At 48.2% G+C, this 22037-nt stretch overlaps 1 protein-coding gene and 1 long non-coding RNA gene across 2 annotated transcripts in view; one reads left to right on the top strand and one right to left on the bottom strand.

The window, feature by feature from the left end:
• The window catches only part of LOC120405636 (kyphoscoliosis peptidase-like), a 28959-nt gene extending 21966 nt beyond the window's left edge, over window positions 1–6993 (bottom strand). The window contains exons 1-3 of the mRNA XM_039539287.1: window positions 6948–6993; window positions 3930–3986; window positions 601–1253 (exon numbers count right to left, since the gene is read on the bottom strand). Coding sequence (XP_039395221.1) covers window positions 601–1253; window positions 3930–3936 — 660 coding nt within the window. The 5' untranslated portion in view covers window positions 3937–3986; window positions 6948–6993. The remainder of the gene's footprint in view (window positions 1–600; window positions 1254–3929; window positions 3987–6947) is intronic.
• Window positions 6994–13065: 6072 nt separating this feature from the next.
• On the top strand, window positions 13066–18876 carry LOC120405637. Its single transcript, XR_005598737.1, has 3 exons — window positions 13066–13173; window positions 17909–18000; window positions 18759–18876. It is a non-coding gene; the product is annotated as an uncharacterized LOC120405637 (long non-coding RNA).
• The last annotated feature ends 3161 nt before the right edge of the window (window positions 18877–22037 follow it).

Raw genomic sequence — 22037 nt, 5'->3', positions numbered from 1 at the left:
ATTTCCAGATGTGGCTGGTTTTGGGTGCCTCACCTGACACCTTAAAAGGGACCTGGTTTTTTAGAGTACTCGGTGTTTTCTGGATAATAGGCCCGTCTGAGGCGTCTCAGGTTGGGCACCTGTTGACCTGTAACACTGACCTGATTTTAGGGTGCAAACTTAAATTATAGCCTGTGTTAATGCATATTACATTACAGCTCTACTAATTTTACTATCTTAACACATTTTAACAAGGAAAGCAAATGTAAAAAGATTTGTTCAAGGCTTTGCAAAGCATGAGGCCTAGATAGTTAGCCTGAAGTGCGTGACCTAGGGTTACAACAGTTGGCAATATGAATCTTGTGATAAACAAGTAAATCACAAACGGGCAGCTTAAGCTTGAAATAACACTTCTAGGGGATTGGTTTTTTTTGGTACATGTAACCACAGAGAAACCACATTCACGTATTAAAACTATTGGAAATGAAGTGACGCTGTGATTTTTGTCTCAACTCATAAGGCAAAAAGCAGGCTCATCATTAGCCAAAGCATTAAAAGGCTGGTTTCTCATTAACAATATCTATATAGACCTTGGAGGAAGCTTGTGCCTACAGTACCTACCTGCTCGCTTACACGCAGAACATGAGCATCTATGTGGCTGAAAACCTTTGAGTCTGGGAAAAGGTCTCCCCTTTTCTTTCTCTGGGTCACGCTGGACCATGCCTGTCTCTCTCCTCTCAGGCCATCCATCCCTTCTCTGGAAACAGCTAGCGGAGAACAACCCTTCTCAGGTGGCTTATGGATGGTAGATTTCTTCAGGGTCACCTTGCTGCCATTGTCAATTTTGTTTGCCCCAAACAGGAAAGTACGCTTGATGGGGGAATCCTTGGGGGCGTTGGCTATTCTCTTTGTTGCCATGGTTTCCTTCGGAGTGGTCTCCCCATTCTGCTGGCTCTCCTTTTCAACCGTTTGGTGGAGCTCCTCTGAGGCATGAGAGGGGCACCCCCAGGCCATATTGCCATTATAGAAGTCTGACATTTGACTCTTTCTAGCAGCAGCTGACATGACATCTGGGGACGGGGCCAGTTTTTCACTGTGGTTCCTACCCTGAGGTTGCCTCACAGGGCCTTGGATGGGGTGGCTTTCATGGCAGTTGGCATTACTTGAGGAAGAGCAAATGGTGGAAACTGATTTGCTCACTTTGACACCCTGGGGTTTGGATGACTTGCCACGGTCGCAGTCCATCTTCATTTGCACGGATGGTCCGGTGTAGTCTGTGAGGGAAAGGTAGAAACTCCTGTTCAAAGGAAACATTTACTCTGCCTCCCCTTCCTTCAGAACCTGTGTGTTGTAAGTAGAGTGACTCTGTATCTGATGGTTTGGAGCTGCAACCCACAGCACTGAAGGTTCCCGCTGGTAACAGAAGAGCAAAGGTAAGAATCACCCATGTACATTCTATTGCAAAGCCATTTCCAGGCACAGGATATTTTTTAAGGATGTCAAAACCAGGGAAATTTAGCTGGGAAGGAAGAGTCAAAGGGAAATTGATAGAGGTATTTAAGCTAATTGGGTGTTGTGGCTCCCGTACAGGGCTGAGATATATTCCTGGTTCTGACAGTGTCTCCGTATGCATTTGTGGGCATAATTGTGTCTGTTTCCCCACTGTAATATTAGAATAATAATTTTGTACATCCCGCTGTGTCGGTTCCGGGGCTGAGCCAAGCCGGTACTCCATGCAATTAACACTTGAGTGCCTGAAATGGATATTTTGGCACTCAAGTGTGAAAATTAGCCCATAAAAGTTAATTTGTTGCCTTCAGTTTCATTAAGCTGCTTGGTATCCGTAGAACAGCATTACCTCTTGCGCCATCACATTTTGGTTTAATATGTTGGTTTTGTTTTCTGTTACTGCTTAAGGCTGGTAGGGGAAAGGGGTGTGGGTTGTGGAGTGGAATGAAAGGCCTGACCCTAGACTTACAGGATAGGTGGGTTATCCCATAAACAGGGAAGCACTCCCAGAACTTGTTCCTTCCCAGTGGTGCCAGGGGAAAAAATTTTCAGCAAAACATGCAGGTTCAGTGACACCAAAATATTTTGCGAATTCATGTCAGTTTTGCCAAATTTGTTTGTGGGGAAAAAAAATTCTGAAACAAATTGGCACTTTTGAAATGGAACATTTTGATTTTTCCATTCTTTTCCTTTCAAAACATCTTTCCATTTTATTAAAATAGTCAAAAACCTTTTAAAATTGTCAAAATAGAAACAAAACATTTTGTTTGGTTTCATTTTGACAAAACTGAATCAACCCCACATTATTTTTTCCAGCTGTTCAATTCACCAAAAATGCTGAAAAATTTCATTTTCAGTTTGACCCAAAACAATTTTTTTGTGTGGCTTTGACAGTGAACTGAAAAATCCACTATTTCCCCAGCTCCACTTCCCTCCGTGACTGGAGAAGGCTGCAAAGTGCTTGTTTTTATTAGGTTGGGTTTGCTTCTGTTTTTTAATAAATAAAATGACTGTGAATTTCAAATAGCATGTCGTGCTGTGAACCACTTACAGAGCGGCCCAGAAATGTCACACGCTGGATCCCTCCGGCTCCTTGCATGCGGAGGCAGAGTGGATATTCAGCAACTACTCTAACTCTTGCCTGACTCTTCCAGTGAAGCTACACGTCAGTCATCTCTGTGCTACCCGTCTGTCTGCTTTAAAGGGGCGATTCTTTCCCCTGCATGCCAAGGCAGCTCCATTGGTGGGTGCTGGAGGTGGCTGGCCATCACCGCAAGACTTGCAAAGAGGGTATTGCATGTGAGACAAGCTTGGTGCAGCTCCTGCTGGCTTGGCCAAGGAGAGACTTCCCCTTAGCTCCGCTGGGAGAGAATCAGGTTGCTCCCTGTCTGGATTTCGGCTGTTCTGATATGCAGGGCACCAGTAATGAGTGACACCTGTCCTAGGTGTTAGTGCAATACAAATAATAATCTAATACCCTCCTGGAGGATACAACGCTGTCCCTTACACTTGATTTACCTGTGCATGAACTGGGCCAAGGGCAGAAAATGTGAGCTCCCATAGGAGTCCAAACGGGTGTGATTTACACCTTCTTTCAGCCCTTTCAATGCACATATCTCAGCAATTAAGAAACCCTACTAACATGTAAGGGGAATTTCCCCACCATCTTCATAGTAGCTGCCAATTTATTAGCTAGTCGCCCTCTTCCCTATGGAAGTGCTTTATAGTAACGGTTCCATGTGTGATCCTCTGAGGAGCTCTCTATGACACAACCTCTCAGACAGGGTTTGCCAAGGGCAGAACCATTCACCTTACGGGTTGACTCCACAGCCTGAAGACACCACATGTTCTCTATTTACTTTAGGATTCTAAAGCTGGCTGCAACCCAGATTCTAAACGTACACAGGCACATTTTTCATGCCCACCTGTTTGCATGTACAAGTCGCCCATTTCTAGTGGGAACGCAAGCAGCTAGTGGTGCAGTTTGCATGCACGGATACCAGCTAGCGCCTGGAAATACAGGTTTGGTGTGCGGGTTGATGAGTGAGAAAGAGAGCCCACTTCTGAAGCCTTGGCCTGGGCTAGCCAGCAGGTACTGTGTCAATCGCCAGCTGTCAACTTGACAACAAAATCACAGCAAAATAAGCCCAGTCTTTCTCACCTTGCTCTCTCTTGACTTCTTCCCGCAAGGTAGAGGCGGCAGTGTGGTTTGGTGAGTAAAGCACTGGCCTAGGACTGGGTTCTAATCCCAGCTCTGTTGCATGATCTTGGCTTGTCTGGTTAGACTGTAGGCTCCTTAGAGCGAGGTCTGTCTTTCTCTCTCTCTCTCTCACTATGCATTTGTGCAGTGCTTGGAACAATGGAGCCTTGATCTTGGGTTGGGACCTTTTAGGTGCTATGGTAATACAAATAATAAATAACTAGGTGCTGAGCATCCTTACCTCTCATTGAGACCAGGTGGCACTGAGGACACTCCACATTTCACAGGATCAGTCCCCCTGAGAAGAGGGAATTAGAATTATATGAGTAACACTCTTATCTATTTTGTATAGTCCCTAGGCTGACCTGGGAGACACTGGAATTGTGACATGATATCATTCTGTACTTGCACAGCCTGCAAGCCAGTAGCAAGGATTGCAGGGATTCCTTCCTGTTAGGTGAATTGTGCCTTGCACCAGCTTTGTCACTGGTTCCCAACAGGGCCGGCCGGAAAACAAGAATTCTGTTTTGCCAGAAATGTGAAGATTTCAGAATTTGGTTTTGTTCAGATGCAGAACAAAAATGAGACCCTTTTAAAAAAACATGTGAAAAAAACATGAGAGACTGACAGATCACCTAGTGTTGCAAAATTTTTCAGACAGAACTTTTTCACCCAAAAAAGGCAGATTCAGATTGATTGAAACATTTCACAAATTTGAATCAAATGTAGCTAATTGTTTCAATTAAAAAGAGAGAGCGAGAAGCGATTTCAATTGAGCCTTTTCAAATTATTGTTGCCAGATGCTTTGTTTCAAATTTTACTTCACTTTTATTTTGAAAGTTTAAAAAAAAAACAGGTTTTGTTTGACCCAATTTTTTTTTCAATTCTTCAGTTTAGCCACTAAATCAAAAATTCAGTAGCTACAGACAGACCATCCCATCCCACAATAGCCCAGCAAGTATCCTAACCCTCTCACTCTCTGTCACTGTCTCTCTGTTTTGACCAGAAATTCTATCCTGGACCCAAGAAGCCTCCCAACAAAAGTTTTTTCCCCAGCCGATACATTTCTGCAAAAAGTTTTGGTTTCAATAAATTCGCATTTTTTGACCAAAATAAAAAAAAAAAGTTGAGTTGAAAAATTCCAGGCCAGCTCTAGTTCCCAGAAGCGGGACAAGCTGCTGGTTTTGATTCTTCAGCATGGTTCCTGGTGAATGTAGTGTCCCGGTGCCCCCAACGTGCTGCATGAAAAGCGTTTGTTCCAGCGAGCATGTAGCAAGGAGAACGTGCTGCATGCAAGAAACTGTTCTCACTGGTGGGACCATTTATGTTAGTGGCTGTGGGAGAGTGACATGCAACCTGCTTCTTGACAAGTGACCTGCTGTAGCCCCGTTATCTTTGGCAGGCTGGCAGCCTCCAGGATCGCCTCTTTCTACATCCACTGTGCAGCTGCACATTAAACCAGGCACTGCAAATGGTCTTTCTTCTGCTCCAGCTGGGGATGGAATAAAACTGAAATACTGGTATGAATATGAACTGCGTTGTGAGAGACGTGCCCTCATCTCTGGAGATAAGGGTGGGTTCTAAGGGGACGGGCTGCTATTCGAATTTGAAAAATAACTCCGGCAAACCTCCTCCCCTTCAATAGGGAGGAAACACCATCTGCGTTATCTTTTGGCTCACAGCCAGGGGCTCAGTCTTAACGCTCAGGCAATAGCCTTGCTTGTAGGTAAAGGAATCGCAGAGCTAGAACGGTTTTGCAATTTGCTCTCCAATGTGGAGAGACACCGGTGTCCATTTCCCAAAGACTCACCACCCCAAGCAGCACTAGCTGGCTTCCTTACGGGCAGCCCTCCCAGGAGGCTGGAAACGGCTGAGAATCTTGCCCCAGAAATCAGGCCCAAACCATGTTCCTGGGGCCGTGTTGGGAAAACTTGCACTGCTGCTGCTCATGCTGTACCTGAGCTGGAGGTTAACAGGACCTTGGGGGAACAGCTGTATCGCTGGGGGAGAAAGGAGACGACCTACAGATCTTTTCCATTTCTTTGACTCAGTTCCCAGGACAATCAGTCCGATGCCTGGAAAGTCTCTTAAAGAGAACCTATAACAACCCTCTCGCAGCTAGGGGGCAACTCGATGTATTTGCTGTTTGTGGTAGGGGGCGGCTCTGTGTCACCAAATGGGTCATAGCTGAGACAGCTGATACATGTACATAGCCAAAGGAAAAACCTTCAGACACTCCCATAGCTCAAGCAAGGAGGCAGAGCCCCTGCCATCTCCCGATAGCTGTCTGCCTGTGGAGTACCGGTGAGCTCTGGGATGGGGCAGTGTAGCGGGGTGGTCACCCCGCTCCTGCCCGGAGAGGTTAAAAACAGCCCTGCAGAGGGCTGTAGCTGGGGAAAGGCTGATTGGAGAAGGGCCTGGCTGCTGGGACACTGACCCAAGTCCCTAAAGGGGAGCAGGGCTGGGGAAAGGCCAGACGAGCTGCAGGCCTTGTTAAGGGCCGAAAAGGTACTGGGGTTGCAGGGGGGCAGCCCAAGGGTAGGCCAAGGCAGCAGGTCCAAACCCTCCTTGCCAATGATGAGTGGCTGATACTGCAGCCTGCCCCAGGGAGCGGGGGCTAGATGGTGACAGGCAGTAGCCAAAGACTGAGGCAAGGTGGGGATAGGAGGTTGGGGGTCCCCCAGGGAGGGGAGCCTCAGAGAGACCACGGGGTCCTGCAGGAGACAGAACCCTGGCAGAAGGGGCACGGGGGCCGGGAGGGACATGGGGGCCAGTGGCATCCGAGACACTGGCCTGCAGAGGGCGCTCCTGGGTCGAAGAGCTAATTCCCAGGAGGACCGACAGGAGGCGCCACGCCGGTGAGTCTCACCCCGTTACAGGCAGGCCATTGGCCAGTCCGTGAGCAGAAGAGAGACCCACTGGGATGCAGAGCACTTGAGGTTAGTGTGTGGAGTGATAGGTCAATGAAGAAACCAGCTGAAATGCGAAACATCAAGCAGCAGCCAGCCGCGCCCGGTGCCATGGGAATTAGTGTGTGTCCAAATGACAGCACCAGCTAACATAGCTTAGAAAACAAATATAGAACAGTGCCTGAAAGCCCAGCCTGGCGCTCGGTCAATGACCGTGAACAAGTCTGGCCTCTGCCCGTTTTTCTTCAAATATAATGTGCTAAATAGTCACATTCTGCTCCTTGAGGGTGGGCGAGCGTGCTGCAGTCATAGGTGGAAGCCGCGGTTTAGCAATAGTTGGTTTGACTTACCTCCCAAGTCTCTAGCTGCTACGTGTCTGTGTCTTGCTGCGGTCTGCCAAGGTCAGATAAATGCTGGTGGTTCACAGATCCCTTTTATATGCTTATTATCAGGCCTGGGCTGTTCTCATCTGCACCTTGCCAGTGCCAACTGAACTAAAAATACTACAAAGAATTGGAGAACACGGCGGGCACTTTGCAGGGTGCAAGCACTCCAGAGGGCCTGAGAGTTCTGCAGAATAATTGGCCGGAGCGTATTTATATCCATATTTATATAGAAAGCGATTCTAGTGGGGGAGATAAGCTACTTTTTCATAGCAGCAGCCAGCACCTGCAAAGGCCGCGTTTGTCTTCTCTCCCCAGCCAGCTCTTTAGAATCACTAATGGGAGAAACAAGTGGGTTGTGGAGGGGGAACATTCTGGGAGAGAACAAGAAAATGAATGGGAGTTTTGTTTGTCTCGAGGTGGTTTGAAAATGAGGATCATGCTGCTTTCTCCCACCCCTACCCTCCTCCACAGCCTCTCTTTGCAAATCCTATCTTCCCTTTGAGTCCCATTTTCATAGCAATCTCCATTCACTCTGGGAGGGACCTAGTTTCATAGAATCATAGACTATCAGGGTTGGAAGGGACCTGAGGAGGTCATCTAGTCCAACCCCCTGCTCAAAGCAGGACCAACACCGACTAAATCATCCCAGCCAGGGCTTCATCAAGACTGACCTTAAAAACCTCTAAGGATGGAGATTCCACCACCTCCCTAGGTAACCCATTCCAGTGCTTCACCACCCTCTTAGCGAAATAGTGTTTCCTAATATCCAACCTAAACCTTCCCTACTGCAACTTGAGACCATTACTCCTTGTTCTGTCATCTGCCATCACTGAGAACAGTCTAGCTCCATCCTCTTTGGAACCCCCCTTCAGGTAGCTGAAGGCTGCTATCAAATCCCCCTTCACTCTTCTCTTCTGCAGACTAAATAACCCCAGTTCCCTCAGCTTCTCCTCGTAAGTCATGTGCCCCAGTCCCCTAAACATTTTTGTTGCCCTCCGCTGGACTCTCTCTAATTTGTCCACATCTTCACTCCATCTGTAAATATCCTGCATCATCTTGATCAGAGCTGTGGTCAAACAATGGGAAAATCTTAGTGGCCAGCTGCATGGGAAAAATGTCATTGGAAGAATATTTTCCAGCCCTTTATTGCAGAACTTGGCAGAAAAGGAGAAAAATTGTTTTGGAATTGATGAGAGAAATGCGTCAAAGAAGCTTCCACGGCTATTAGTCAATCAGTTCTGCTCTGGATTTCCTGTGTAATCACGGTTTACTGAGGCGGCAGGTTGTTGTGTGTTTCCCTTCCTACTTATGTAGGTTCTGATGCTGCCCTCGGATGCATGTGGCAAGAGGGGGGAAGCTTTGCACTCACACGCACCTTGGAGCAGAATGCACATAAAATTATTAGTGCTGTGACTTTGTATTTGCAGAAAGTCAGTGAAAAGGAAACTTTCACAGTTAGCAGATCGTTGCACCAAGGATTTAGCGAGGGAAGGTTGCTGGACCCATGGGAGACGGCTAAATAAGCAATGGCTATATGATGGGGTGTCCACCCCACACAAGCCCTGAGTGGGGCCAGACAGGATTAATTAACCTTAGATGCTGCAGCTGGAGGGGACCCAGGGCTTGATAAGGTCTAATGGCAGATTAAACCCAGCTGGGGAAGGAGCTTGGCTAAGAGTATGAGCCAGGAAGTGAGAGCAGAAAGAGGCCACAGGGATGAGGTCTGCAGTCAGGGCTGGCTTTATGACCTGCGGGGCCTGATTGGAATACTCGGTGGCGGTCCGCGACTTCAGTGGTGGGGGGTCTGCTCTGGGTCTTCTGCGGCACCGAAGGACCCCCTGCCACCGAAATGCCACCGAAGACCCCCGGAGCAGGGCACCCTTAGGTGCGGGGCCCGATTCTGGGGAATCGGCATAAAGCCGGCCCTGTCTGCAGTCACTCCCTAGAGGAAAAGAGAGCTGGCCAGGAATAAGAAGGAGAATCCTGGGGTCCTGTCCTGGACCGGGGAGTCTGGCAAGAGGCTGATAATGGTGAAGTAACCATGGGGAGCAGAGGAATCTCCAGGGGTAAATCCAGAGCTAGGCAAGGAGATGGAAAGCTGGGTTAGGAAGAAGACCAAGGAAATAACAACAGGGACTGAGACTGAGCAGACCTAGGTTGCTAGTCACAGGGTTCCTGGGCTGGAACACAGAGTAGGGATGCTCCCAGGTTCCCCTACCAGCCACTGGGAAGTGGCACAGGACCTGGAGACCATCTGAGATAGCATCTGGACAGCTCGTCCAGTGGGACGTTGTTACCCTGGAAAAAGGGGATTATATAGTGACCTGGCTGAAGGGCCAAATGGTGAAAAGGGAGGACCCTGAGTTATGAAGAGAGGGGCCACCGTGCAAACAATGCACAAAAGGGGGCGCCAGAGGAGGCCAAAGCTAATTCCCAGACCCAACCACAAGGAGGCGCACCTGCAGTGAGTGGAACTCCTTCAGAAGCTAAAATACACTTTCAATCCCTCTAAACATTAACAACCTTAGCACAGACCCCCTAGACACTGCAGAAATCCAGACGGCTCTGCATGGGGTATATGCTAATTGAACTGGGGAGGGGGCTATAAAGGGAATAAATCTTAGAGCATCTTCTCCATCCCTCTGCCAGCACAAAATCATTCCCTAGCAGTAATTCTCCATTGTTTTGTCCAGCCAGGTCTCCCAGGCTCTGCTTGCAGAGAAAAGCAAACCACTGCAGTCAGAGTTACTGTTGATATGATCTGAATGTACCGTATGTGTACTAATGAAATGGGCATAGTGAAAGGAGGATTCTAACCGGCTTACAAGTGCTCACCCATGCGGGCATCCCATGAAACTGGCTGGGTCAAATGTTGATTTCACTTCTGCAAACTCACCAGGAACATAGGAACTGCCAGACCGGATCAGAGCTGTGATCCATCTAGTCTAGTGTCCTGCCTCTGACAGTGACCAGCAGCAAATGTGTCCTACAAGAACCATGCAGTAGGCACGTTAAACTCCTCCAAGGGGGGAAATAGGTGGCGTGGTAATTTCCTGTGCTCATTTATTTTAATTGTGAAATCCTTCCAGCCTCTCTTGGCTCCTGAAGTGCGTAGCTGCTTTTTCACAAAGCCCTCGGCAAGAAGCCAGAAATAAAGGGAGAATTGCTCACGCTTCAATATTGGCTGCCGGCTGCCTTTCCATTCCAATTCCCTGGAAAGCAAAGTTGAATCCAAGAAACAAGGACAGGGAGAATATTTTTAAATAGTCCATTTAAATGCCTTTACCTGGACTAGAGTTGTACTTTCCAAATTAAGTGTACATGTAACTTCCCTAGAATGATAAATCTGAAGGCCAGGAGGGTCTATCCTAACTATCTAGTCTGACCTCCAAGCAGAGTGCGCAGAGAATTCCACCTGATGATTCTTTCGACAAGCCTAGCGTGTTGTGATTGTACTAGAGCATATCTTTTAGCAGGCATCCGGTTTCCAATTAAAGACTCCCAATGGTAGTAAATGTCCTGCCGCCTTTTGTAAACTGTGCAAGTAGTTAAGCTATCCTTACTGGTAAAAACTTGTACCTGCTTTCCAATTTGTCTTCTGTCTTCAACATCCAGCCATTGGACCTTGCTCCTTTCTTGTCTGCTAGATTAATCAGCCCTTTTGTGTGGATTGCAAGGGCTTTGGAGCAGGGACCATTTTTGTTCTGTTTGTACAGCACCTAGCACAAATGGGCCCTGGTCCATGACGGGGGCTCGTTGATGTGACTGCAATACAGATGATAAATCATAGCATTGGATAGCGTCTTGCTGTGCAGATAGTTTTATTCTGAGCTGCAGTGTTCTTAGAAAATATCAGAGGGGTAGCCGTGTTAGTCTGGTTCTGTAAAAGCAGCAAAGAATCCTGTGGCACCTTATAGACTAACAGACGTTTTGCAGCATGAGCTTTTGTGGGTGAATACCCACTTCTTGCATCCGAAGAAGTGGGTATTCACCCACGAAAGCTCATGCTGCAAAACGTCTGTTAGTCTATAAGGTACCACAGGATTCTTAGAAAATATGCAGCACACTGGGCATGTGGGTTGATCACTGAATTAAACATTTGTGCAGGTGGGGAAAGTAATGGGGTCATGGTTTTCTAAAGGAATCCTACGGCCATAATCCTGATTTGCCCATGGAACAGCTTGTTATGTAGAATTCATATGGAACCTTCTCCTTTTCCACTGAGATCCCACAGCATGCGCTGGATAGCTGTGCATCTCTACAAATGTTTCCTCTATTTTTCCTTTTCCCATCTCCCTCCTCCCACTTTGCCCCATATCCTGGTGATGAATTTCTAACAGAAGCATGACATTTTGATTAAAGAACTAGAAAGATATAAAATTATCAGGGCACCCATTACAAGGATTTAAAGCTGGCTAGCTGATAGGTCTCAAAAGGTAATTGTAAACGGAATCATCATCAAGTGGGTATGTTTCCAGTTGGGTCCTGCAGGGATCAGTTCTTGGCCTTACGCTATTAAACATTTTTATTCATAACCTGGAAGAATGGCACAAAGAATGGCACAAAAATTGGGGGAGTGGTAAATAATGAAGAGGACAGGACACTGATGCAGAGTGATCCATATCTCCTGTTGAATTGGCCACAAGCAAATGATACGAGTTTTAATATGGCTGAATGTATACATCTAGGAACAAAGAATGTGTGCCATATTGGCAAGATGGGGGGGGGGGTCTCTATCCTAGGAAGTAGTGACTCTGAAAAAGATTTGGGGGTGGTAGCGGATGATCAGCTCAACATGAGCTCCCAGTGCAACTCTGTGGCTAAAGGGATTTGTAGTAGGAAGACAGCCCGAGACAGAAGCCCTTGTATCAGAGGCCTGGTATGAGGCCTGGGCTAAAGTAGTAGTCAAAGCTTTACTGATACAAAGCAAAGACAAGCTGTGAGCAAGAGGCAGGACATTCCTAAGAAGTGCTAGGCACAGAGTACTCATGCAAACACATCCCGATATCAAGGATGGTACAAAAACATTCCCCAAGGATTACAGGAACATGCTGACCTCTCCTAAAAGATAAGGTCAGGATGACAGTACGTAATAGAGATGTTTTGATCAAACCAACATGTACAAGGTGATGGATGATAACTAACCATGTCAGGGGGCAGCAACTAACTATGTCAGAGGAGCACTACGTAACTTGTTTGTATCAGGGTATAAAGATGTATCTCAGAGGGAGTCTCTTTGTCGAGCCTAGGGAGGAACGGAAAGTTCCACCATTCACTGAGCTGATCCATTGTTATGGGCATACATGTATTAGTGGTCCGGTAGAGTCTGTGGGATACTAGTACCATGCTTCGTTGACAATAAACCTGGCTGTGTTCTTGTCCCTTAACGGATCTTGTGGTCATTGTGTGGTTCGCTCAAGGTCTGCTGTGCCGGCTGTCTGTACAGCACTGGGCAGCACACAGGGAGAATACAGAACACACACACAGCCAAACATCTAATCACAGGGCTAATGTGATCCTGGGATTAATAAACAGGAGAACAGTGAGTAGGAGTACAGAGGTTCTTTGGCACTGGTGTGATCACTGCTGGAATGCTGTGTCCAGTTCTGGTGCCCACAATTCTAGAAGGATGTTGATCCATTGGAGGAGGTTCAGAGAAGAGCCACAAGAATGATTAAAGATTAGAAAACCCCGCCTTACAGGGATAGACTCGAAGAGCTCAATCTATTTATCTTAACAAAGAGAAGGTTAGGGGTGACTTGGTTACAGTCTGTAACTATCTACACAGGGAACAAGTATTTAATAATGGACTCCTCAGTCTAGCAGAGAAAGGTATAACACAATTGTAGCAAAGAGGCGTGGCCTCCCTCAGAGATTGACAGTGAGGGAGAACCAGATGCCCCCGGGTGGGCAGAACCAGGAAAGCCATGCCCTGCATGCCAGAAGCAGAGGGGGCGAGACAGGAACAGAAAGTATAAAAGGCAGACCCTGTAGCTCAGTTGGGCTGAAGCCACCAAGGGAGGTAGACGCTTCCACCCTGCTGCTGGAGCCAGAGCCAGCTGAGGACTTCTGCTGTCCCCAGGACTTGTCCGGACTGCCCGAGCTACCAGATACACCTGATGCTGAGGAGTGGCTGGGATTACCGCTTGCACTGCACCCAGGGGAGACGGATGACAACCCAGAGATCCAGGTACACCCAGAGGGATGGGTAGGAAGTGGCCTAGGGACAGCCAGCTATGGTCCAGCTGTGTTGCTGCCTGAGACCGGTTCGGTGTGTTACCGCTAGATCCCCGCTGACCCAGTGGCAGATCACTCTGCCACTGTTAGGGACCTGGACTGGGATGTGGGGGAGTCGGGTGGGCCTGTATCCCTCTACCCTCTGCCACCCCTGGGGTGGAAGCCTCTCCACCTTTGTCCAGGAGGCCTGTGGGAGTGTCTGCTGGGCCCCCCCAGACTGTGTTGGATGCTTGCCCCTGCCTGAGGGCTGGAGCCCTAGATTGCTGGTAGCCCCCCTTCTTACAGGCCAGGGTCCCCAGATTGTTCACTGATCTGCCCTGCCTAAAGGTTGGGGCCCTGTGCTTGGTACCCCGCCCAATCTGAGGGCCTGGTTTCCCAGACTATACCTGGCTTTATGCTCCCTGAAGGTTGGGCTTTTAGACTGTTCGGTTCCCTGCCTTGTCTGAGGGCTTGGGCCCCTGGATCATTCACTACTCTGCCTTGTGGGGGGGCTCGAGCCCTGAGACTGCTAAATTCCCCCTTGTCTCAGACTGTTATTCCAGGGGCGTGACAGCAAAGAGGTGTGGCCTCTGTTTCAACTCCAGGAGGAAAACGCCATTATATTTTGCATTAAAATAAAACAATATTAAAATCTGGAATAAAACCTTGGGCATGGGGGTATATCTATGTGCAATCCTCCCCCTCCCCCGCCCCCAACAAACTGTAAGTGAATGTTACATACTACGAGAGGAAGGCTGGTCTGGTAGAAAAGGTACTGGACTGTCACTCTGGGGACCCGGCTTCCATTCCTAGCTTCAACACATTCTTGATGGATGATCTTGGGCAAGTCGCTTCCCCTCTCTGCCTTATGGCAGGTGGGGGATTCGTAGGGCTGGGAGAGGGTTCCCAGCCAAGTACCTCTGCACAAACACCAACCCTCCCTCCGAGGGGAGGGGGTCAGAGTTAACCCCTGAAACAAGCACCATCCTTAACTATAGAACAAGGTTTCTATCTAACCCAGATAAAGTCAGGAGTAAACCTAGGTCAGGATCTGTTGCAGGGGTTATGCAGTCTCTCATGCCCCTGATGCAACATACAGCACCCTCCCCTCCCCCATGCTTGGCTTAGAGACACACTGACTCTCTGCCCCATGCCAGTGCAATCCCCTCCCTGCCTTTGGGTCAGCCCAGCCTGTGTACGCTCCAAGGTGGACGTGTAGTGTGAGATCAGAATGGTGGGTCCTGTTGCGCGGTCTCAGCTCTCCTGCCAGCTCATGAATCCCCTTTTCCAAGCAGCTGGCTCTCCTCCAAGCAGCACTGAACGTAAGAACAGACCAAATGTCCATCTAGCCCAGTCTCCTGTCTTCCGACAGTGGCCAATGCCAGGTGCCCCAGAGGGAATGAATAGAACAAGGGATCAACAGGTGATCCATCCCCTGTCGCTCATTCCCAGATTCTGGCAAATAGAGGCTAGGGACACCATCCCTGCCTATCCTGGCTAATAAGCCATTGATGGACCTATCCCCCATGACTTTAGCTAGTTCTTTTTTGAACCTCGTTATAGTCTTGGCCTTCACAACATCCTCTGGCAAAGAGTTCCACAGGTTGACAGTGCATTGTGTGAAGAAGGTACTTCCTTTTATTTGTTTTAAACCTGCTGCCTATTGATTTCATTTGGTGGCCCTAATGCTTGTGTTACGAGAAGTAAATAACACTTTCTTATTTACTTTCTCTACATATCCCCCTGAATCATCTCTTTTCCAACCTGAAAAGTCCCAGTCTTATTAATCTCTCCTCATACGGAAGCTGTTCCATACCCCTAATCATTTTTTGTTGCTCTTTTCTGTACCTTTTCCAATTCCAATGTATCTTTTTTTTTTTTTGAGATGGGGTGACCAGAGCTGCAGATAGTGCTCAAGATGTGGGCGTACCATGGATTTATATAGACGCAACATGATATTTTCTGTCTTATCATCTATCCCTTGCTTAATGACTCCCAACATTCTGTTCACTTTTTTGACTGCCGCTGCACATTGAGTGGATGTTTTCAGAGAACTATCCATGACGACGCCAAAATCTTTCTTGAGTAGAGACAGCTAATTTAGACCCCATCATTTTATATGTATAGTTTCTGTCTCTGCCCTAGCTCAGCGCTCCTGCTTCCTGCACCTGTGTCTCTTTTGTTTCCTCTCTGAATTTTCCTGGGCTCAGCCCTTGTCCCACCCTCATCTGCTCATTGGCTCAAACCCTCCCAGGGGTCACAGTTAATTCTGTTTGTTAGCTACAGAAAGATAGATTTTAAGTGACTACAGGTAGTGACACGCACACGTCAGAATTGGTTACAAGAAAATAAAAGGTAACACACAAAGCAAAGGTGTCTCTCACCACGTGTTCCAGCAGTCTTACCAACTGAATCACTTTCAGTGAGGGTCTCTCCCCAGTACATTGCTGCTTCCTTTGTTCTTCAGGTGCTGATGATGCCATGGGTAAAGAGCAAGGGAGAGATGAATTGGGGTGTCTGCTCTCTTCTCTTAATGCCTTTTTCTTGTGCAGGAACCATCTCTACCTAATGTTCAGGAGACAAAGTCCATGTGGGCAGGAACCTTAAACTGCTTCTTTGTCAAAATGTAGATCTTTTGCTCACGCTTTCTCTCCTGCCGAAAAGAGGCCACTCAATCAGGTGATGGTCCCTTGGATTCCGTTGTCACCTGGCTGAGGCATTGGCTAGCTGTTTGTCTCTTGTTTGGGACTGCCCTGCAGAACATGTCGGAACACATCCCTGTAATATCACACAGTGGAATCTTATAACTTTACATACAATGTTGCCACAGATATTTTACCTGGACAATAATGATCAGCAAACCGTGAGTGTTCAAACGATACCTTACATGGTATGCTTTGTACAAAATTTAACATAATCAATGTAAAAGGGGTGAACATAGGGGTCAGTGCCGTCCCTAGCGGGGGTGCAGGGCCCGGGACATAGGTGCTGAGTTTCTAATTTGCCGGGGATGCTCCCCCCAGCTCCACTCAGCTCTAGCCCCCACTCTACCCCTTCCCCCAAGACCCCGCCCCCACCCTGCTTCTTCCCACTGCTGCTCTGTCCCGCCTTTTTCCGCCCCTGCCCCGCCCCCTCCCGAGAACGCGCTGTGCCCTCACTCCTCTCCCCTCCCCCCTGCATCTCCGCAAAACATCTGATCCGGCAGGGGCAGGGGAGGTGCTGATCGGCGGGGCCCACTGGATGGCACTTGGGGGAGAGGGAGGTTCTGGTAGGGGGGCTGCCGGTGGCCGCTGCTCATCTCCTCGCCCGCCTCCTCACCCCCTCCCTCTTGCCTGCCACTCGCCTCCCCTTTTGCCTCCTCACCCCGCTCGCCTCACCTCCCCACCTGCCTCCTCACAATTTTATCCAAGCACGGGGTCCCCCAAATGCGGGACCCAGAATGGTCACCCTGATTTGCTGTACCCAAGGGATGGCTCAGATAAGGGTACAGACTGTCACATTCACCCTCTGTGGCTATGACCAAACACTGAGACCATCATCCTGTGTAAGACTAAGACTGGCATAGGGGGCAAGAATTATACTGCCCAGGTGGAGCCATCTTCTGGCACCTGTGCAAACCTGACCATGGTGACCCACAGCCTAATCACTGTCAGGGAAATCAGTCAGAGTCCTGCCAGTCAGAGTCCTGTACCACACCCATCAGTTCCTAAGGCTGTACCACAATCAGGCCATTGCATGGGTACTGGGAAGATGTGGCGATGCCAGGAGTGCTTCCATTGCCTGGCAAAGCAGCGTTAGAGAAGGCCTAGGAGAGTCCTGGCTCCAGGAGAAAGACATGAGCACTACGTAGATTACCACAGAACAGAGGGAGCATCTGGCCCAGCTGATTTGGAAACATTCTGCCACTTTCTCCAAGCAGCCAGCCTACTTTAGGTGTAAAAGTGCTAGTCTCTAAGGTGCCATGAGGACTCCTCGTTGTTTTTGCTGATACAGACTAACACGGCTACCACTCTGAAACCTGTCACCATACTTTAGGTGTGCGACCCACAGCCAGTATCAGATCACCACCAACCACGCCCTGACCTGAGAGAGGTCCCTGCCGGTCCGACCTGCCTTATAGCAACCAATGAAAGATGCTCAATGAAATGAAGGAAGGCAGATGTTATTGGAGTAAGCTGCAGCCCCCATTGTCCTGGTAATGAAAAAAAGACTGGAAACTCTGCTTCTGTGTGGACTATTGGAAACTCAACCAAAAAAAAAAAAAATCAAATACTGCGAGACTCATGCTAAAATTGCAAGAGTTGGCCACCCTCCACCCTTTGTCTGACTTAATTATTTAGACTTCAAGCTCTTCGGGGAAGGGACTTGCTTGTTTGTCCAGCACAATGGGGCCATCCTCTTGGTTGAGGCCTTAGATGCCACAATCATACAAATATGAAAGGTTTCTTGAGGAAAATGTTACTCTAGATTCAACCTAGTATGCGTACTGCATTTATTTCCAGTTGCTATGATGCTAGGGTAATTTTCCTTGAACAATAGAGTAAATAATACATCAAAGGTACCTGTCACTAAGTGTCCCCATCTTGTGCATCTTCCTTGATGAATATTTCAGTGGCATTCTTTTCGTTAACAGGCTTCTCTTTCATACTGAGGAAGCACACGTTGTTTTTGACAATTCCCCTTCATTATACTTTTTTTTTTCTTTATAGGTGACTACATGAAATTGAAACAAGTTGATGCCTTTTTTGATCAAATGCATGAAAGTACCACAGGGACTGTACATTCTGCTTCATAAACTGGGGTGAGAATTGCACAAACAGTGGCAAAGGGCTCGATGTGTATCCCTACCTGCCCATCCCTACCTTGCATAACACAAATCCAAAATTGGAATCTTGCATAACACAAATCCAAAATTGGAATCTTTGTTGAGACTTGAAAAAAATTTGGCTGACTTCATTATATTATGCTGCGGGTAGGGCAATTACATTGCTTTATTGAGGCTGTTGTGCATTGTGGCTGCTTTCCATTCAGGCGAAATTGGGAAACAATTAAATATCCCTTTGTTTAGTGACAGCTGAAACTATGTAAAGCCACCGCCCAAGCACTAGACCTCATGCAAATGTGGGCAATGGGTGTGCATGCAGTCAAAGGAGTTTTTCGGGGGGGCTCTAACAAACACAGGGGAGGGGGACTGATTTGATTGCATGTGTGTGTGTCTGTGCGCACACAGAAGAAAGAAGCAGACAGGGAAGGCATCAAAAAAGCCAATGAAAGAAGCAAGGGAAGCACTGGCAGCATTGCCGAGAGAGAGAGTGAGCATGCTTTTTGGGCAGAGTGCTGGATGAAAAAAGGGTTGGAACTGTAACCAGGGAAACTGCCTCCTGTTTGATTCTTTCTGTGTTCAGAGAAACAGGGCTTTCTTTGTAAATAAACAGGATTGTAGCAAAGAAATACCTGACTCTTACCAATTTCTCCTTATGGAAACAACCTTCAGAATCCCAAATATTGGCTAACATCTCAGTCCCATGGGGTAATAATTATTTTCATCTGTATTTCCAGAGTTCAGACAGGAGTAGAAGCATAAGAAAACATGTGAGAGAGCCTGATCTCATCGTATCCCTGGCTTGCGCAGAAGCAGGAGGTCCTGGAAATCTGTTACGGCATCCTGTGCTGCAGAGATTTCCAACTCTGGAAAAGCTTTTGAATAGCATCTGAACTAAACCTCTAAGCCTTTGGGGGCTTGCCCCTTTAGGCAAAGCATTGGTCCACATATTGAATATGGGAGCAGGAAAATATTCTGTTTTGAGTTATCGGTGGCCCTCCAGATGTACCATGCAACTATAGTAAGGTAGCAGTGAAATGAACTGGCTGGTGTAGCTGCCAGAGGCTCTGTCAGTGTGATGTTCTACATTGGCCATGATGAACAGCAGCACAGTGACATCCTAGAAGTCCTGGTGGCCCCCAGATTTAGCATCATGTGTATCCATTACAGTCTGCTTTAGGGATGCCCATTGTGTGTGTCTCTTCTGCATCCACTCTGGCTCCTGGTTCCTTTTTTAGTCCACCTAAGTTCAAGTCTGAATAAGGTGTTTTCCCCTGGAACATGCACTCTTCAGGCTGCCTGGTGACGCATGTTTCTAGCACCCTCGTGTTGCCATTTGTTCTCACTTTTCCCAGTTTTGTAAATATAAAATGTGTGGGAAGAGCAAAATATGTGTTTTGCTGTTTTCAAGACTAGTATTTTAATTTGAGATCTAGTTTTAAAATGTACAGTCCCTGCCCTTACTTCTTGGTTTGAGAAAGGGGTGGCCTGGATTAGCAGAGCACTTCTAAGAAGGTGATGGGTGGAGTCCATGGAACTATACCTGTGAAGGAGACACAATCCTGCAACAATCCTCAATGCTTAGGGAATTAGTGGGGAGACAAAACAAGGAAGTGTGGGGGCAAAGGAAGTGGCTGGGATCATAGAATCATTGAAGATCAGGGTTGGAAGGGACCTCAGGAGGTCATCTAGTCTAACCCCCTGCTCAAAGCAGGACCAACCCCAACTAAATCATCCCAGCCAGGGCTTTGTCAAGGAAAACCTCTAAGGAAGGAGATTCCACCACCTCCCTAGGGAGCCCATTCCAGTGCTTCACCACCCTCCTAGTGAAATAGTTTTTCCTAATATCCAACCTAGACCTTCCCCACTGCAACTTGAGACCATTGCTCCTTGTTCTGTCATCTGCCACCACTGAGAATAGCCGAGCTCCATCCTCATTGGAACCCCCCTTCAGGTAGTTGAAGGCTGCTATAAAATCCCCCCTCTCTCTTCTCTTCTGCAGACTAAATAAGCCCAGTTCCCTCAGCCTCTCTTTATAAGTCATGTGCCCCAGCCCTCTAATAATTTTTGTTGCCCTCTGCTGGGCTCTCTAATTTGTCCACATTCTTTTTGTTGTGGGGGGCCCAAAACCGGACACCATACTCCAGATGTGGCCTCACCAGTGCCAAATAGAGGGGAATAATCATCTCTTGATCTGCTGGCAATGCTCCTACTAATACAGCCCAACATGCCATTGGCCTTCTTGGCAACAAGGGCACACTGCTGACTCATATCCAGCTTCTCATCCACTGTAATCCCCAGGTCCTTTTCTGCAGAACTGCTGCTTAGCCAGTTGGTCCCCAGCCTGTAGCAGTGCATGGGATTCTTCCGGCCTAAGTGCAGGACTCTGCACTTGTCCTTGTTGAACCTCATCAGATTTCTTTTGTCTAGGTCACTCTGGATCCTATCCCTACCCTCCAGTGTATCTACCTCTCCCCGCAGCTTAGTGTCATCCACAAACTTGCTGAGGGTGCAATCCATCCCATCATCCAGGTCATTAATGAAGATATTGAACAAAACCGGCCCCAGGACAGACCCTTGCAGCACTCCCCTTGATACTGGCTGCCAACTAGACATTGAGCCATTGATCACTACTGTTGAGCCTGACGATCTAGCCAGCTTTCTATTCACCTTATAGTCTATTCATCCAGTCCATACTTCTTTAACTTGCTGGCAAGAATATTAAAAATGGGTGGCAGACCATATCATAAGCTTTGCTAAAGTCAAGATATATCATGTTGTAGTGGGCTGGTTACCCCGCTCCTGCCCTGAAGGGCTTAAAACAGCCCTGAGACAGGGCTGTGGCAGGGGAAAGGCTGGGCTGACTGGAAAGCAGCCACAGCTGTGGCTGGCTTAATGAGGGCCCAGCTGGCCCTTATGAGAAGGCTCTGAGCCAGAGGCCCAGAAGGAGTCTCTCTCTCCAGGCTGGGAGAGAGCAGGGCCTGGCTGCCTGCAGAAAGGGTACTGGGAGTGAAGCAGGGCTGGGGAGAGCCAGAGGAGCAGGGGAACTCCAGGCTGGCAACTCCCCAGGCTGCAGGGCCTGGTCCAAGGCTCATAGCAGTACTGGGAGGCAGAGGAAGGCAGCAGGTCTGAACCCCCTTGCCTATGATGAGTGGCTTTTACACTGCAGTCTGCCCCAGGGAGCGGGGCCTTAGTGATGACTGGCAGTAGCCCAGAGTGAGGCAAGGTGGAGATTAGAGGATTGGGGGTTTCCCAGAGAGGGGAGACCCATAGAGACTGGTGGGTGCATTGCCAGGGGGCAGCCCCCGAGTAAAGGGGCACTGGGTCCAGGAGGGACACAGGGGCCAGCAGCAGCGGGACACCGGCCTCCAGAAGGCACTCTGAGGGCTGGAGAGCTAATTCCCTGAGGTGACCAGCAGGAGGCGCCACAGGGGTGAGTCTCGCAGCATTTACACACATCCACCACTTTCCCCATATCCACTGAGCCAATTATCTCATCATAGAAGGCAATCAGGTTGGTCAGGCATGACTTGCCCTTGGTGAATCCATGTTGACTGTTCCTGATCACCTTCCTCTCCTCCAAGTGCTTCAAAATGGATTCCTTGAGGACCTGCTCCACGATTTTTCCGGGACTGAAGTGAGGTCTGTAGTTCCCTGGATTCTCTTTCTTCCATTTTTTAAATATGGGCACTCTATTTGCCTTTTTCCAATGATCTGGGACCTCCCATGATCGCCACGAGTTTTCCAGGGTAATGTGCTAAAATGGTTTGAGTCCTTCCTGGAGGGGAACCTTGATCTTCACCACTAGTCCCCTTGCTTGTGGGGTTCCACAAGGATCCATTCTTTCTCTGGTCCTTTTCAACATCTACATGCAGTTACTAGGTGAACAGGTTAGATGACATGGACTTGAGTGCTAGCAATATGCAGATGGTACATGGCTCTACCTATCCTTCACCATATACCACCACACTAGTACCATCAAGATGGCCCAGAGCTTGGTTGAGATCAGCTCATGG

Source organism: Mauremys reevesii, linkage group 5 (genome assembly GCF_016161935.1).
Source record: "Mauremys reevesii isolate NIE-2019 linkage group 5, ASM1616193v1, whole genome shotgun sequence".
Taxonomy (NCBI): Eukaryota; Metazoa; Chordata; order Testudines; family Geoemydidae; genus Mauremys; species Mauremys reevesii.
Note: the sequence above shows the minus strand (reverse complement) of the source record. Positions and strands in the feature narration are given on the sequence as shown.